This window comes from Moschus berezovskii, chromosome 6, assembly GCF_049115385.1.
Source record: "Moschus berezovskii isolate FMDL1 chromosome 6, NW_MosBer_1.0, whole genome shotgun sequence".
NCBI lineage: Eukaryota > Metazoa > Chordata > Mammalia > Artiodactyla > Moschidae > Moschus > Moschus berezovskii.
The window spans coordinates 79442719-79458254 of NC_142465.1; the positions used below are offsets into that span (position 1 = coordinate 79442719).

Genomic DNA, 15536 nt, shown 5'->3' on the forward strand with positions numbered 1-15536 from the left:
TCACCTTGATTTGAGTCTGCAGCTCCCGTGGTTGCTCTCCCTGAGCTTGTGTTTATTGAGTTCATGATGGTCTGGTGTCTGTTAGGCATTCTCGGCAGAGGACCTTCATGACAACTGGACACAGCTCCTCTGGATTAGCTGAGTTCTGCATCTCAGGGTGGTTTTGCTTAACTTCCAGATAAACTCATGCTAGTGGAAGAGAGAATTAGTAGGAGGTAGGTTACTGGGGGAAAAATTATTTAAAGGGGAAAATAAAGGAACTTTAAACAAGGACTGGTGTTTACAATAGGCAAATGACAACCTCAGTTTGAATCTTGGCTCCTCCCCTGAGTTGCTGGAAGAAAGCCCCTCCTCACCCCTGCCAACAGCTACCTTCCTGCAAAAATCAGGTCAGATTCCTGGTCTGTGTTCCGGGGCAACTGTAAGACCAAACTGTAGAGTGCGGTCCTCATGGAGTAACACCCATCACTTCTCTGTCCCTCCCTCTAAGATGGGGAAGCTGACCATGATGACTGGGGCCATTTTCTGGGGAAGCACCCCTGATGGAAGGCCAGGTGGGCCTCCATGGGGGCTCCAACCCACTGCTGCACCTTGTGGTGAGAACAACAAAGAAAAGACCAGGACTCTCAGGCTGTAGGACCTTTTCTTCTGTTTCATTTGCTGAAAAATAGAGTTGACACTTCCTAGAGCTGATGTGAGAGTAAAGCAGGAAAGGTGTGGACAGAGCCTGCCAGAGGGTGGCTAATGCTCAGCCCTCCAGATGCTTTGGCTCTTTGTTCAGGAACCAAACAGAAAATGAAACTGGTTCTCTGTTGTTGACTTTTCAGTTGCCAGATCACCAGCCTTCCGGGAAAGGTCCTCCGTTTCGAGAAAAGAAACTGTGCAGCAACTAAAAATAACCCAGGGTAGAAAGTAGCAGCATGCTCTCAGCCCTTCCCACACACGGTGTATTCATCCGAATGACCTTGACCACCAAGGCTGGGCCTCCTCAGGCGAGTTGCTGGGACCTGAAGGCACTAGGTCTGTGCCTGTCAGCAGGGCCAAGTCTAGAAGGACTTGATCAAAAGGAGTGGGGGTGGGGCGTGGACAGAGAGGCTGAGGGGTGGCCTTCGGCCCCTCTCCCAGGTACCAAGGGAGCAGAGCAGGGACAGGGGACTCTGCAGGGGAGGTCCTGGAAGACTTCTCAGAGGAGGTGAAGCCAGACTTTGGCTTTACAGGGTGAGTATGGTTTCTCCAGGTTCGATGCAGCAGGTGTCCCTGGCAGAAGGACCTGCATGAACAAACCCTAGAGGCCACGTGGATGTGACCCTCAGCAGCAGCGGTGTGACCAGTATGCGGTGAGGAGCTGGTGTGTTCTGGAACTGCGCCACGTGCTGGTGGTCTGAGGGTGAATACACAGGCAGGCTGGTGAGTGGGTGGGTGGGGAGGGCTGAGGGTGTGGAAAGACGGCCATGGGGTGGGGGAGTGGTTGGCCAAGGGACTCACGGTGTGTAGGTGGCAGGTCTCCTTCAAGGAGCCGAGGCAGGGTGGGCTGTGTCAGAGGACGTGGGATGTCAGGGCTGGGGTTGATTCTCTAAGGGAGCAGCTGGAGAGTGGAAATAGGTCTGGGTGGGGCCTGTGGACAGAGTGTTGGTAACTTGAGCCACTCAGAAGTGAGGGTTTCACTTTCCCTTTTGGTTCTCCCAATATATCTGGGACCAGAAGGTGTGCGTGGTTTATTGCAGAGACACACAGAAGGTGGCTGCACGCAGAGCTGAGAACAACTGGATCTTGTTCACACTCAGCCAGAGGAAGACCCCTGGGTAAGCAGTGGGTAGGACCCCCGCCCATCTCCCCATCCTCAGGACGACTGTCTGAGAAAACCTTGATTGTCGCTAGTTGGCAAAAGAAGGGAAATGGAAGCTCAGAGAGGTGAGACCATGGCCCGAAGGACAGAGCGTGGACGTGGAAGCAGCTGTATCTGACGGATTCCTCCCACCCTCGGGCCCCCTAAACAGTGCAGAGGGAGGTAGACGCCTGCTCAGGTGGTCTCAGCGTGGGATGTGGACCCGTGAGACATGAGCTGTGACCCGGAAGGAAGGTGTATGTTGTGGGTGCTGAGTCATCAGGGAAATCTCAAGAAAGCTGAGGGGATGAGGAGGGCAGGGGGCTAGAATCCTTCCTCCTAGTGGCCTGGCCAACTTGAGTCTGCCCCTGGGTGCTGTGCTGGGCCTGATGGGGGCAAATGGTTCCTTTTGAGACACAAGGAATCAGGTTTCATCACCCACCCTGTCTCTGAGTGCCCGCTCCGTGCCAGGCCCTGGGGCAAAACGCAGGCCTGAGGGAGGAAGGACAGGAGACCAAGTGGGGAGACGCAGGCCTTGCTTCACAACGCCCACATCATGATACAGGTTTCACAATCTAAGACAAGAAGCCAAACTGAGGATACATCAGTGTAACAAGAGGGGCGTGAGATTAGATCTGTGTGTTTATAAAGGTGGAGACACACCTAGACATTTCTGGGTTATTAAACTCATGTGCCACTCCCCTCCCTTACACACCCAGGTCAGAAGGTCTGGACGTGGCCTCCATCTGTCCACGGAGAGCTGTGTGACCCTGGGCAAGTTGCCTCCCCGGGAATTGTTTGTTCACATCTCTTACCCATTTGTGAAAAACTGCATTCAGTCTTTTCATGTGGATTTTAGGCGCTCTCTGTGTTGGGAATGCTCATCTTTGTCCACTATAAATATTGCAGACAGTGTCTTCTGGTCTCTCATTATTTCTGAATTGGTTTGTGGCATCCTTTTGAAAATTTAGTCTTTAAGAGGTCTAATAAATCAGACCTTCCTTATGGCTCCGGCAATTGTGTCTTGATGAGAATGGTTTCCCCAACTCAAAATTATTGTTAACATTTTTTTCTAGTATGCTTGCATTTCTTTTCCTTTTCCATTTTCATTTAGATCCTCTGGAATCGATTGGTGAGTACAATCTTATTGTTTCTTCCTCTTTCTCTTCGCCCCTCTTCATTTTTTCCTTCTTCTCCTTCTCCTCATTCAAGCAGGACATGTTTAAGGGGTACTTTTCTCGGTAGGAGTAGCACACCCATTTATGTGCTTTCAAAAGTGCCTCCATTGCAGTCAGGAAATGACTCCATGCTTCTCCCCTCTAAGTCCCAGGCAGCAGTTTGGGAGCAGAGAGCGAGGGACTGGAGGAAGCTGAGCCCCACACCCAGACCAATCTGGACTGGACATCCTGTGGGAGGGGAGGCTTAAGAATGTCCTGCTCAAGTCTTCAAGTCTCAGGGTAGTATATCAGATTTCAGGTAGGCCTCATGTTTTTCGATGGTTCTCTCTTCCTCTTTCTCCTCTTTTCATAACACCATGGCTAGAATAGGAGACATGAAGAAATACAGGTGTTTCCTGCTACCTGTTCATACAAAAACTTTCTTAAACCAAGACGGTGGAGAGCATAGACCATGTAGGTCTCACATCCTCTTTTACTGGCAGAGGGTGATCTTCTGGAAAGCGTGGGATGCCCATAAATGGAAACGCTCAGAAATCTGATGGCACTCTCTATCAGAAAGAGCTTGTATGAAGACAGACCAGGAATACAAATGGAATTACTCAACGGTAGGTAAAGGAGTTGTAGTGCTATGTCTCTGAGAATCTGGTGGTTTCCTGCCCCAGTAAGAGGTCCCACGCCTCGTGTTTTAGCCACGCTGTGCCCGGGCAGCTGAAGGGCCCAGAAGCCCTGGAGCAGGAGGAGCGCAGAGAAGAGACAGAGCCCCCGCCCAGTGCTGGGAGCTGAAGAAACGCCACACAAATAGCCCCACAGGCAGGAAAGTACAAGAGTCCAAGGGAGACTGGAAGGGAAATAGAGGAAGACAGCAGGGGAGGAAGCCTTTGAGACGGGCCTCCTAGTGCAAGTAACATTTCACCTGGCGAGGCACGTGGGGAAAGGCCTTGGAGGGGAAGCCTGAGCGAAGGCCTGAGCCTGGGGGAACCAGAGTCCAGGCAGCTGGGAGTCGTCCAGGCCTCTCAACCAGGCCCTGTGGAGTCAGGAGGGTGAGTGAGACAGAGTTGGAGCCTGAGGAGGGCCTGGTGACGGGCTAAGGACTTGAATTTGACACTGCCTTTACCCCTCCTATCCCTGCCCATGGACTATGAGCTGCACCATGTGGAGGAAGAGGTTTGGTAGCATCTGTGTCTGCCCACATGGAGGGAAGGGCTCTGGGTCTGGCCATGCAGTTGGGCAGGGACAGGATTCTCTAGGGTCCCCCCCTCTCCCACTGGCAGCCTTTCCAGGAAGTGACCAATCAGAGGCTAACAGAGGAGGACACCCAGATAGGAATCCAGCAGAAGGGAGAACCATCCAGCATCCACAGCCAGCTGAGGCCCCAGACAAGGGTCAGGACCAGGGCAAGAACGGCAGGGCAGGATGGAAGAATAAGTTGTGGGGCATGACGCATTTTCAAGTGTTTGGCATCATCCAGGATCCAGCCCTTTCTGCCCAAGCCCACCTCTTCTCTCTGACTTGACTCTTCATCTTCATGTTTCATGGTGGCAATTGGCTGCCCTGGCTCCTGGGCTCCTGCAGCTTCTAGGCAGAGAAGGAGGTAGGAGACCAGTGAGCTCTCTTCTCTCACCTGCTTGGAGGTGGGTCTGCCTTCTCTCCCACCCACACGGTCAGTGCCTCCAGCCTCTGCCACGGGGCACCCTCCCTAGTGAGCAACCAGATGGTTACTCTTCCTAAGGGTCAACCCTGGGGATTGGAGAGAGAAGCTGTTAGAAAGAAAGATGCTAGGATGAGGCTCTGGTGAGGGGATTTGAGGGAGACTCTAAGGAAATGGGGCCACTCTAGATTGGGTGCTGCCGAGAATGGGGGTCAGTTCTACAAGTGTGAGTCTCCGTAACTCCCTGTATGGAGACCAGAGCGAGGATAAAGGTGTAATCGGTAAAGAAGGAACAGTCATGCTTTTCAGCCAAGGGAGAGGGTGTGGTGTTGGTGGGGGCACAGTGATGGGTGTTTGCTGTCTCCTTCACTCCTGCTCTCAGGGTGACCCTGTGTGAGGCTGCAGTTCCGTGAGAGCCTTTACATCCAACGGGAGAAGAGCATTGCCCTGTTGTGATACCAGGCCAGCCTCGGGATGTCAGTGCTTGTTCTTTCTTTCTCAATCCTTTATAAACATTCATGTAAATAAACAGAAAGGAATATACCTATAGACTTCAAGAGTCCTCTTCTTTTTAAACTTAATTAACAATGGAGATCCAACCAGTCCATTCTAAAGGAGATCAGTCTTGGGTGTTCATTGGAAGGACTGATGCTAAAGCTGAAACTCCAATACTTTGGCCACCTCATGCGAAGAGTTGACTCACTGGAAAAGACTCTGATGCTGGGAGGGATTGGGGGTGAGAGGAGAAGGGGACAACAGAGAATGAGATGGCTGGATGGCATCACCGACTCAATGGACATGAGTTTGAGTGAACTCTGGGAGCTGGTGATGGACAAGGAGGCCTGGCGTGCTGTGATTCATGGGGTCGCAGAGTTGGACACAACTGAGCGACTGAACTGAACTGAACTGAACTGAACTGACTGAACAATGAAATATTTCCCATTATACTTACTCTTCTTGGCAACATAGAAAGAAAAGAAAGATACTGACTCAGTCATGTCCAATTCTTTGTGACCCCGTGGACTGTAGCCCACCGGGTTCCTCTGTCCATTGGATTTCCCAGGCAAGAATACTGGAGTGGGTTGCCATTTCCTTCTCCAGAGGACCTTCCCAACCCCAGGACTGAACCCATGTCTCTTGAGTCTTGCATCACCTGCATTGCCACTAGCCCACTTTTTAACCTTTATATCTCCCTTTTTGACCACACTTTATTTAAAGTCCTCTCAATGGAATATTATTTTGAACCCATGGCCTTTCACAGACTCAGCTTGGCCCAATGAAACATCTTCATAGTAATCACTATCTTTTATTATTAGTATTTATGTGGGTGCCCCTTCTGACCTCTTCTCTGATCATCTTCAAGATCATCCTTGCCTTTGCAGGAGCAGAGATGCCAGCCTGTGGGATTCACCTCCCCTGCAAGGGGTCTTCCTTCCTTAGAGTGGACAGAAGCCCATCGGTGCACATGTGGGTGGGCACGATGCTGCTGGACAGTGTGTCTGTTTAGGGTTACTGTTCATTCTGAGTATTCTGGTTTAACCCCAGTTACCATCCCTACTTAGAGTATTTAGAGGGCTTCCTTAGTGGCTCAGAAGATAAAGAATCTGCTCGCCATGCAGGAGACTTGGGTTCCACCCCTGGGTTGGGAAGATCTCCTGGAGGAGGTAAGGCCCCCTCCAGTACTCTCACCTGGAGAATTTTCTCCAGAAGAGCTTGGAGGGCTCCAGTCCCTGGGGTCGCAGAGTCAGACACGACTGACTGACTAACACTTCCACTTTCACTTTTGCTTTCTTAGAGAACTTGGTTTCATCAAAATGAACATGTCTCCCATACTGACAGCTGTCACAGCAGGAGTCACACTTATTTCTTGTTGGCATTAAATTCAACCACTTCCATCATCTTGAGGGTGGTGGCACTAGAAACCACCCCATATACTGACTGCTATAAAGTGACAGCTGCTGTCTTAGAGTTAAAACAATCCAGTCCTAAGTGCATATGGTTAAAACAGATCAATTTGTACAGAGGGTTCTGCTCTTCCTTACCAAGGAGAAGCTTAGATAGTTAATCGATGTCTTTAAATGATGTTACTACATTGGGAGGCGGAATGGTGTGAGAATGTGTGCTCAGGAGACAAGAACCTGGACTTGGATTCTGGCTCTAGCACTAGCTGTGTGCTTTGAGTAAATTGCTTCACCTCTCTGAGCTTCAGTTTATTTTCTTATAGGATCATTGTGAGAACTAAAAGGAATTGAATTCGTACCAAGCAGTTGGGAAGGTGCCTGGTGCAAAGTGGGGAGTCATCAACAACAATAGCTAATCAGTATTTAGGATTGCATTTTTCTTTTTCTTGACTTAAAATTTTGATATTATTCAATTACTTCTGACTGGGAAAAATAAGGATTTCTTTTTTTTTTTTTAACTTTTTCTTATACCTTTCCCCATATTCTGTTTATATCATTATTTCACTAATTTGATATCCCCTATTAGGAAGCTTGGCATCTGGTCCAATCACTTCATGGGAAATAGATGGGGAAACAGTGGAAACAGTGTCAGATTTTATTTTCTGGGGCTCCAAAATCACTGCGGATGCTAATTGCAGCCATGAAATTAAAAGACACTTACTCCTTGGAAGGAAAGTTATGACCAACCTTGATAGTATATTAAAAAGAAGAGACATTACTTTGCCAACAAAGGTCCATCTAGTCAAGGCTATGGTTTTTCCCGTGGTCATGTACGGATGGGAGAGTTGGACTGTGAAGAAAGCTGATCGCCAAAGGATTGATGCTTTTGAACTGTGGTGCTGGAGAAGACTCTTGAGAGTCCCTTGGACTGCAAGGAGATCCAACCAGTCCATTCTAAAGGAGATCAATCCTGGGTGTTCATTGGAAGGACTGATGCTGAAGCTGAAACTACAATACTTTGGCCACCTCATGCAAAGAGTTGACTCACTGGAAAAGACTCTGATGCTGGGAAAGGTTGGGGGCGGGAGGAGAAGGGGAATGACAGAGAATGAGATGGCTGGATGGCATCACTGACTCTGTGGACATGAGTTTGAGTGAACTCCAGGAGTTGGTGATGGACAGGGAGGCCTGGCGTGCTGTGATTCATGGGGTTGCAGAGAGTCGGACACGACTGAGTGACTGAACTGAACTGAACTGATTAGGAAGCTTTGTACTTGTAAGCAACTTATTTACATCTCCATTTCTTATGCTTTCAACTGGACACACTATTCCTTGATTGTTAACTTTGTAAGTTCAGTTCAGTTCAGTTCAAAACTGAGATATTAATTCTCCTCCTTCCTTCAGTGCTTCAGATCCCAAATTCAGAAGTATATTTTAATTTTTATATTGATTAACAAGTACATTGATCATGGAGGAAGGTTTTCTTATCTCTCCTTGCTATTCTTTGGAACTCTGCATTCAAATATTTGAATGCAGAGTTCAAATATCTTTCCTTTTCTCCTTTGCCTTTCGCTTCTCTTCTTTTCACAGCTATTTGTAAGGCCTCCTCAGACAACCATTTTGCCTTTTTGCATTTCTCATCCTTGGGGATGGTCTTGATCCCTGTCTCCTGTACAATGTCACGAACTCCATCCATAGTTCATCAGGCACTCTTTCTATCAGATCTAGACCCTTAAATCTATTTCTCACTTCAACTGTATAATCATTAGGGATTTGATTTAGGTCATACCTGAATGGTCTAGTGGTTTTCCCTGCTTTCTTCAATTTCAGTCTGAATTTGGCAACAAGGAGTTCATGATCTGAGCCACAGTCAGCTCACGGTCTTGTTTTTGCTAACTGTTTAGAGCTTCTCCATCTTTTGCTGCAAAGAATATAGTCAATCTGATTTCGGTGTTGACCAACTGGTGATGTCCATGTGTAGAGTCTTCTCTTGTGTTGTTGGAAGAGGGTGTTTGCTAAAACCAGTGTGTTCTCTTGGCAAAACTCTGTTAGCCTTTGCCCTGCTTCATCCCGTGCTCCAAGGCAAAATTTGCCTGTTACTCCAGGTATTTCTTGACTTCCTACTTTTGCATTCCAGTCCCCTATAATGAAAAGGACATCTTTTTTGGATGCTATTTCTAGAAGGTCTTGTAGGTCTTCATAGAACCATTTACCTTCAGCTTCTTCAGCATTACTGGTTGAGGCATAGACTTGGATTACTCTGATAATCAATGGTTTGCCTTGGAAACGAAGAGAGATCATTCTGTCATTTTTTCAGATTGCATCCAAGTACTGCATTTCAGACTCTTGTTTACTATGATGGCTACTCCATTTCTTCTAAAGGATTCTTGCCCACAGTAGTAGATATAATGGTCCTCTGAGTTAAACTCACCCATTCCAGTCCATTTTAGTTCACTGATTCATAAAATGTCGATATTCACTCTTGCCATCTCCTGTTTGACCACTTACAGTTTGCCTTGATTTATAAACCTAACATTCTAGGTTCCTACAATATTGCTCTTTGCAACATCAGACTTTATTTCCATCACCAGACACATCCACAACGGGGTGTTGTTGTTGCTTTGGCTCCGTCTCTTCATTCTTTCTGGAGTTATTTCTCGACTGATCTCCAGTAGCATATTGGGCACATACCGACCTGGGGAGTTCATCTTTCAGTGTCCTGTATTTTGCCTTTTCATACTGGACTGGAAAATCTCGGTTTTCATTCCAATCTCGAAGAAAGGCAATGCCAAAGAATGTTCAAAACCGCACAATTGCAGTCATCTCTCATGCTAGCAAAGTAACGCTCAAAATTCTCCAAGCCAGACTTCAACAGTACGTGAACCATGAACTTCCTTCAAGCTGGATTTAGAAAAGGCAGATGAACCAGATATCAAATTGCCAACATTTGCTGGATCATCGAAAAAGCAAGAGAGTGCCAGAAAAACATCTACTTCTGCTTTATTGACTATGCCAAAGCTTTTGACTGTGTGGATCACAACAAACTGTGGGAAATTCTGAAAGAGATGGGAATGCCAGACCATCTGACCTGCCTCCTGAGAAATCTGTATGCAGGTCAGGAAGCAACAGTTAGAACTGGACATGAAACAACAGACTGGTTCCAATACTGAAAGCAATACTTTTCAGATATACAAATATACAAAGCCTGTATATTGTCACCGTGCTTATTTAACTTATATGCAGAGTACATCATGAAAAACGCTGGGCTGGAAGAAGCACAAGCTGGAATCAAGATTGCTGGGAGAAATATCAATAACCTCATATGTGCAGATGACACTACCCTTATGGCAGAAAGTGAAGAAGAACTAAAAAACCTCTTGATGAAAGTGAAAGAGGAGAGTGAAAAAGTTGGCTTAAAGCTCAACTTTCAGAAAACTAAGATCATGGCATCTGGTCCCATCACTTCATGGCACATAGATGGGGACACAGTGGAAACTGTGGCTGACTTTATTTTTCTGTGCTCCAAAATCACTGCAAATGGTGATTGCAGCCATGAAATTATAAGACACTTATTCCTTGGAAGGAAAGTTATGACCAACCTAGACAGCATATTAAAAAGCAGAGACATTACTTTGTCAACAAAAATCCGTCTAGTCAAGGCTATGGTTTTTCTGGTAGTCATGTATGGATGTAAGACTTGGACTGTAAAGAAAGCTCAGCGCTGAAAAATTGATTTTTTTTGAACTGTGGTGTTGGAGGAGACTCTTAAGGGTCCCTTGAACTGCAAGGAGATCCAACCAGTCCATCTTAAAGGAGATCAGTCCTGGGTGTTCATTGGAAGGACTGATGCTGAAGCTGAAACTCCAATACTTTGGCCACCTGATGTGACGAGCTGACTTATTTGAAAAGACCCTGATACTGGGAAAGATTGAGGGCAGGAGGAGAAGGAGATGACAGAGGATGAGATGGTTGGATGGCAACACTGTTACAGCCACGCATTCTGGGAAACAAACTCACTCAGGAGGACAATGCAGATAGTGGAGTGCAGTTTATTACACCGGCAGACCCAAGGCAAAGTCTCCTCTTAGCCAAGGACCCCGACCAGCACTTGTGAAAATCTTTTATACCCCATGTATACATGTCCGAACCCACCACCCCAAATTCCTTGAGACTTACATAAAACAAAGGAAGGGTAAATACAATCACAATAACCCCATCATTCATGTGTTAGGTGTTCAAACAGTTAATAATCAGTAAGCCTGCGGTTACATTCTGATAGATACAGAAAGAATTTATGACCTGTCCGGAGACAGGGGTGATTAGAGTCCATTTTCTCTTAGGCGATGAGTAACCTGGATGTGATCTTCAAGATTCCCCTGGCAGCAGAGGAGGTCTTATCCTTCTATTGTAGTTTCCATAGGCACTAAGCACAGAGTTCAGGGTCCATTGGAGAGGTGACCAAGCATGATCAGCATAAACAGGCCTAAGATGGAGTCCAGGCGCTATGAATTCCTTCTTCATCACTGACTCAATGGATGTGAGTTTGGTAAACTCTGGAAGCTGATGATGGACAGGGAGGCTTGGCGTGCTGTGGTTCATGGGGTTGCAAAGAGTAGGATACGACTGAGTGAACTGAACTGATATATATCAACAACACTTCACTTCTTTTTTTTTTTAATTTATTTTTTTTAATTTTACAATATTATATTGGTTGGTTTTGCCCTACATTGACATGAATTCGCCCCAGGTGTACATGAGTTCCCCCTCCTGAACCCCCCTCTCACCTCCCTCCTCCCTTTATCCTCCCTCTGGGTCATCCCCGCACACCAGCCCCGAGTATCCTGTAACATGCATTGACCCTGAACTGCTGATTCGTTTCTCATATGACAACATACATGTTTCAATGTCATTCTCTCAAATCATCCCACACTCACCCTCTCCCACAAAGTCCCAAAGACTGTTTGATACAACTGTGTCTCTTTTGCTATCTCGTATACAGGGTTATATTTCCATCTTTCTAAATTCCATATATATGTGTTAGTATACTGTATTGGTGCGTTTCTTTCTGTCTTACTTCACTCTGTATAATAGGCTCCAGTTTCATCCACCTCATTAGAACTGATTCAAATGCATTCTTTTTAATGGCTGAGTAATACTCCATTGTGTATATGTACCAAAGCTTTCTTACCCATTCGTCTGCAGATGGACATCTAGGTTACTTCCATGTCCTGGCTATTATAAACAGTGCTGCGATGAACATTGGAGTACCTGTGTCTCTTTCAATTCTGGTTTCCTCCTCTTTTTTTTTAACACTTCACTTCTAAACAGTCTCCAAAATAATCAAAATGGGAAAACCAGGACTTGAACATAGATAAATTTACCTTATATTTTTAAAAAAAGAAACAGAAAAGTTTAGATTTTTGTGTTATTTTAATACGTTTTTAGAGCTAACCTGTACCTTGTAGCTGCACATGCTTTTCAGAATAGCTTTCGTTTTTCCTGATGTTTCTAACTGGCCTCATTTTCACCCCTTGCTCTGTTTATCTCCAACATTTCCTCCCTTTCTTTCCAACTGTGCCTTGTATGATACCAAGTCCCCTGTCCCCACAGACTCTGGACTTCTTATCCCATTCTGGACTGCTTTCTCTCTAGGTCTGCTGCACACCCAGCTGGGATCCTTGGATTTCCTTTCCTCTGGGTTGACGTTTCTGATTCCTGGATCCCATGTCTATCTCTCTCATGGGTATCCTTTACCTTCCTCCATAATTATACAAACACACCACCTATTTTTTTTCCTACAACTCATTCTCAAGTAGGTTTCTGAAAAGTCTGGTGAAGGGTGAAGGCTGCTGTGAATATGGGATGGGATGCGGGGTTGGTGAGCTTGTCCCCTGTGCTCCCCTCGGCCCCCCGATCATCTTGCTCCCTCTCTGGGGCTCTGCCCGGCAGACCGTTCTTCTCTCCTGTGAACACGTTCCCTGTTTCTCTCTCTCTACTGTGCTCCTCTTCATTCAGCTACCACTTCTCCATCCAGTGAGTCTTCAGACATTTGTTAAAGACTCTGGTCTCCTATTGTCCCATGCTTGTTTTTATTAGCAGCAGAGGGAGGAGAGGCAGGCTATGGGTTCTTGACCCAGTGAGTGGGGTGGGACCAGTGTACCTAGGGCAGGACTTCTGACCTTAGGCGAGTCATGTAACATCTGTACTTCAGCTTCCTTATTTGTAAATGAGGATACACTGCTACACATCTCAAAGGCTAATAGAATAAAAAACAAGTTATCATTTGTAAAATTTCAGAGCAAATACCATTGCAAAGCAAAGACCACAAACACAGGTGACTCTTATCAGTAGCTGGTATTATAACTGTAAGTACCTCTACTATCATTTCAGTCAGGTCTCAGGAGGAGTAGTTGACAAAGGCTCTTTAGCTTTCTTGAAACAGTAGTTAAATGTCATCAACATTTGCTTTCCTTCCTCATCTCCCATGGGAAAATAATCACAAGCAGAACCAAAATAGATTTTTTATATATAAAAATCTGAACTGCTCTTTTTTTTGAAGAACACTGAGAATGGGAAACTGAAAGGATGGACACCCTAATGTATCATGTATCATGAGTGTGAACATAAATTGCTGCAATTTCTTCGCATAACAGTGTGTCTCTAGGTATGAATATTTTTTAGGTGCTGATGCCTTGTGGTCTAGCCTAGATAGCTAGATCCTCGATCCTCCATCCTAGATAGCTACATAGCTATAGCCTACTCCTAGATAGAACTTAAGGGAACAGTCTCAAATGTAGTTTCATACAAGGAGAATGTTCTTTACATTATTATTTGCATAAGGAATTAGAAACAACCTAAAGTCCAGTAGTCAGGGTAGGACAGCAGAGCAGACGTGGCACCAAAGGGGTCCTTAGCAGGCCAGGGCAGGGATATAAGAATTGGGGTGGGGACGATGGGACTCCAGGCCTTTGTGGGATAAAGGCTCTTGCAGAAGCAAGGAGGGCATGGGCTGTGGGAGCTGTATCACCAGGAACTTTATCAAGGCAAAGAGTTGAGCACAGGGAACAAGATATTATTTTGGAATGAAAGCACTCATTTAACCGATAAACATATATCCACAAATAAATATTTTTGTATATGAAAGGGAGTAGAACATGGTCATCACAAACCTGGGATTTGGATCAGAAAGACTCAGTTCAAGCCCAGGTTCTGGAATCAGCTTGAAAACTTAGGCTGAAGCAAATTCAGGTGAGCTTCAGGAGCCTGCACATCATAGATGGTGGATCAGTATTCAGTTCAGTTCAGTTCAGTTCAGTCACTCAGTCGTGTCCGACTCTCTGCGACCCCATGAATCACAGCACGCCAGGCCTCCCTGTCCATCACCAACTCCCGGAGTTCATTCAAACTCATGTCCATCCAGTTAGTGATGTCATCCAGCCATCTCATTCTCTGTCATCCCCTTCTCCTCCTGCCCCCAATCCCTCCCAGCATCAGAGTCTTTTCCAGTGAGTCAACTCTTCGCATGAGGTGGCCAAAGTATTGGAGTTTCAGCTTTAGCATCAGTCCTTCCAATGAACACCCAGGACTGATCTCCTTTAGAATGGACTGGTTGGATCTCCTTGCAGTCCAAGGGACTCTCAAGAGTCTTCTCCAGCACCACAGTTCAAAAGCATCAATTCTTCGGCGGTCAGCTTTCTTCACAGGCCAACTCTCACATCCGTACATGACCACGGATGTGGTCAACAATAGCCTTGACTAGACGGACCTTTGTTGGCAAAGTAATGTCTCTGCTTTTTAATATGCTATCTAGGTTGGTCATAAATTTCCTTCCAAGGAGTAAGCGTCTTTTAATTTCATGGCTGCAATCAGCATCTGCAGTGATTTTAGAGCCCAAAAAAATAAAGTATGACACTGTTTCCACAGCTATAACTAATTAGTAAACACACGTGTTCCCAGCCTCATGTAATTTCTAGATTGTTCCTTCCTATCTGTTCTTGTCTCTGATTTTATTGCTCCCATAAGTTTGCAGACAGGTGTCTCCTGTCTGATTACCTTCTCCCTGTGCTCCAACAGGAGAGCAGGACTCTGACTGGGGGGACTTGGGGAGGTGGGGATGAGTAACTTTCCTTAACTAATGACCTGCAGAGCCCAGGGGACAGAGAACCACAGTGCATTAAATTCCCAGTGGCACTGGTGGCCATCCCAGGGGAACTCACCAGAGACCTCACCACCCCCTGTTCCCTTCAGATACTTCTCACTCGTGATCGAGCCCACTTCTGTTTTCTCTTTCCCAAGGGTGAGGTCACACCTCCTTCCAGCCTGACGCAGACAAGAATCTGAAGGGAGATCTCTGAGACACGGCTGCTGCCACCATGAGCTCAGAAAACCTTGGAAAATGCTCAGGTAGGCAGCTGCCTTTTTTCTGGCCAGTTCCTGCATGTGACCCAGAATTGAGGGTGGTTCCTCCAGGCAGAGTTAACCTACAGAGGAGTCAAGAACCAAGAAGAGGATGGATAAGCATCCTGGAGCCCCCCAGAGGGGCCATGTGCAGTTCCCCCAACGGGAGTGTGCCCACAGAGCCTCTTTCCCAGCCCTCTCCTTAGGGAGCCACTTGCTAGGTGCTCACTTCCTCCCCTGCTGCCCTCTAGCAAGTGACCCAGAAATGAGGCCAGGACAGCCCATGGGGAGGGGGACAGCAGAGGGAGTCCCCAAGGCCAGGCAGGGCAGCGAGGGGAGGTCCCCCAGCATCCCTGGAGCTCCTCCTGCCCTCTCCCTTGGTTTGAGTCTCCTTCTGCTCCCAGACCCTGCGGCATCACCACAGACAACTTTCATCCAGCTCTTGCCCTGCCACCTGCCCAGCCGCTCTGCGAGGATCAGCGGACCCTGAACTGAACCGCAGTCTCACTTTTGTCACCTCCCACCTGGAGAGGAGGGGTGATGGGGTTTTACACAGGATCACGTCTGCCTCCACCCCTTCACTGCCC

The 15536-nt window shown here is 46.8% G+C and overlaps 1 protein-coding gene across 6 annotated transcripts in view; it reads left to right on the forward strand.

Moving 5' to 3' along the window:
• LOC148777661 (apolipoprotein L2-like) overlaps positions 1-15536 on the forward strand; it is a 39409-nt gene that overhangs the window by 12687 nt on the left and 11186 nt on the right. The window contains exons 1-5 of one of the 6 annotated variants that reach the window (XM_088837196.1): positions 241-389; positions 828-1020; positions 1238-1387; positions 1725-1802; positions 14848-14955. In XM_088837196.1, the coding sequence (XP_088693322.1) occupies positions 14925-14955 (31 nt within the window). In that variant the 5' untranslated portion in view covers positions 241-389; positions 828-1020; positions 1238-1387; positions 1725-1802; positions 14848-14924. Of the gene's footprint in view, positions 1-240; positions 390-827; positions 1021-1133; positions 1388-1701; positions 1803-14847; positions 14956-15536 lie in introns of those variants that run through there. The other 5 variants (XM_088837195.1, XM_088837197.1, XM_088837194.1 and 2 more) reach the window with 5 other exon arrangements.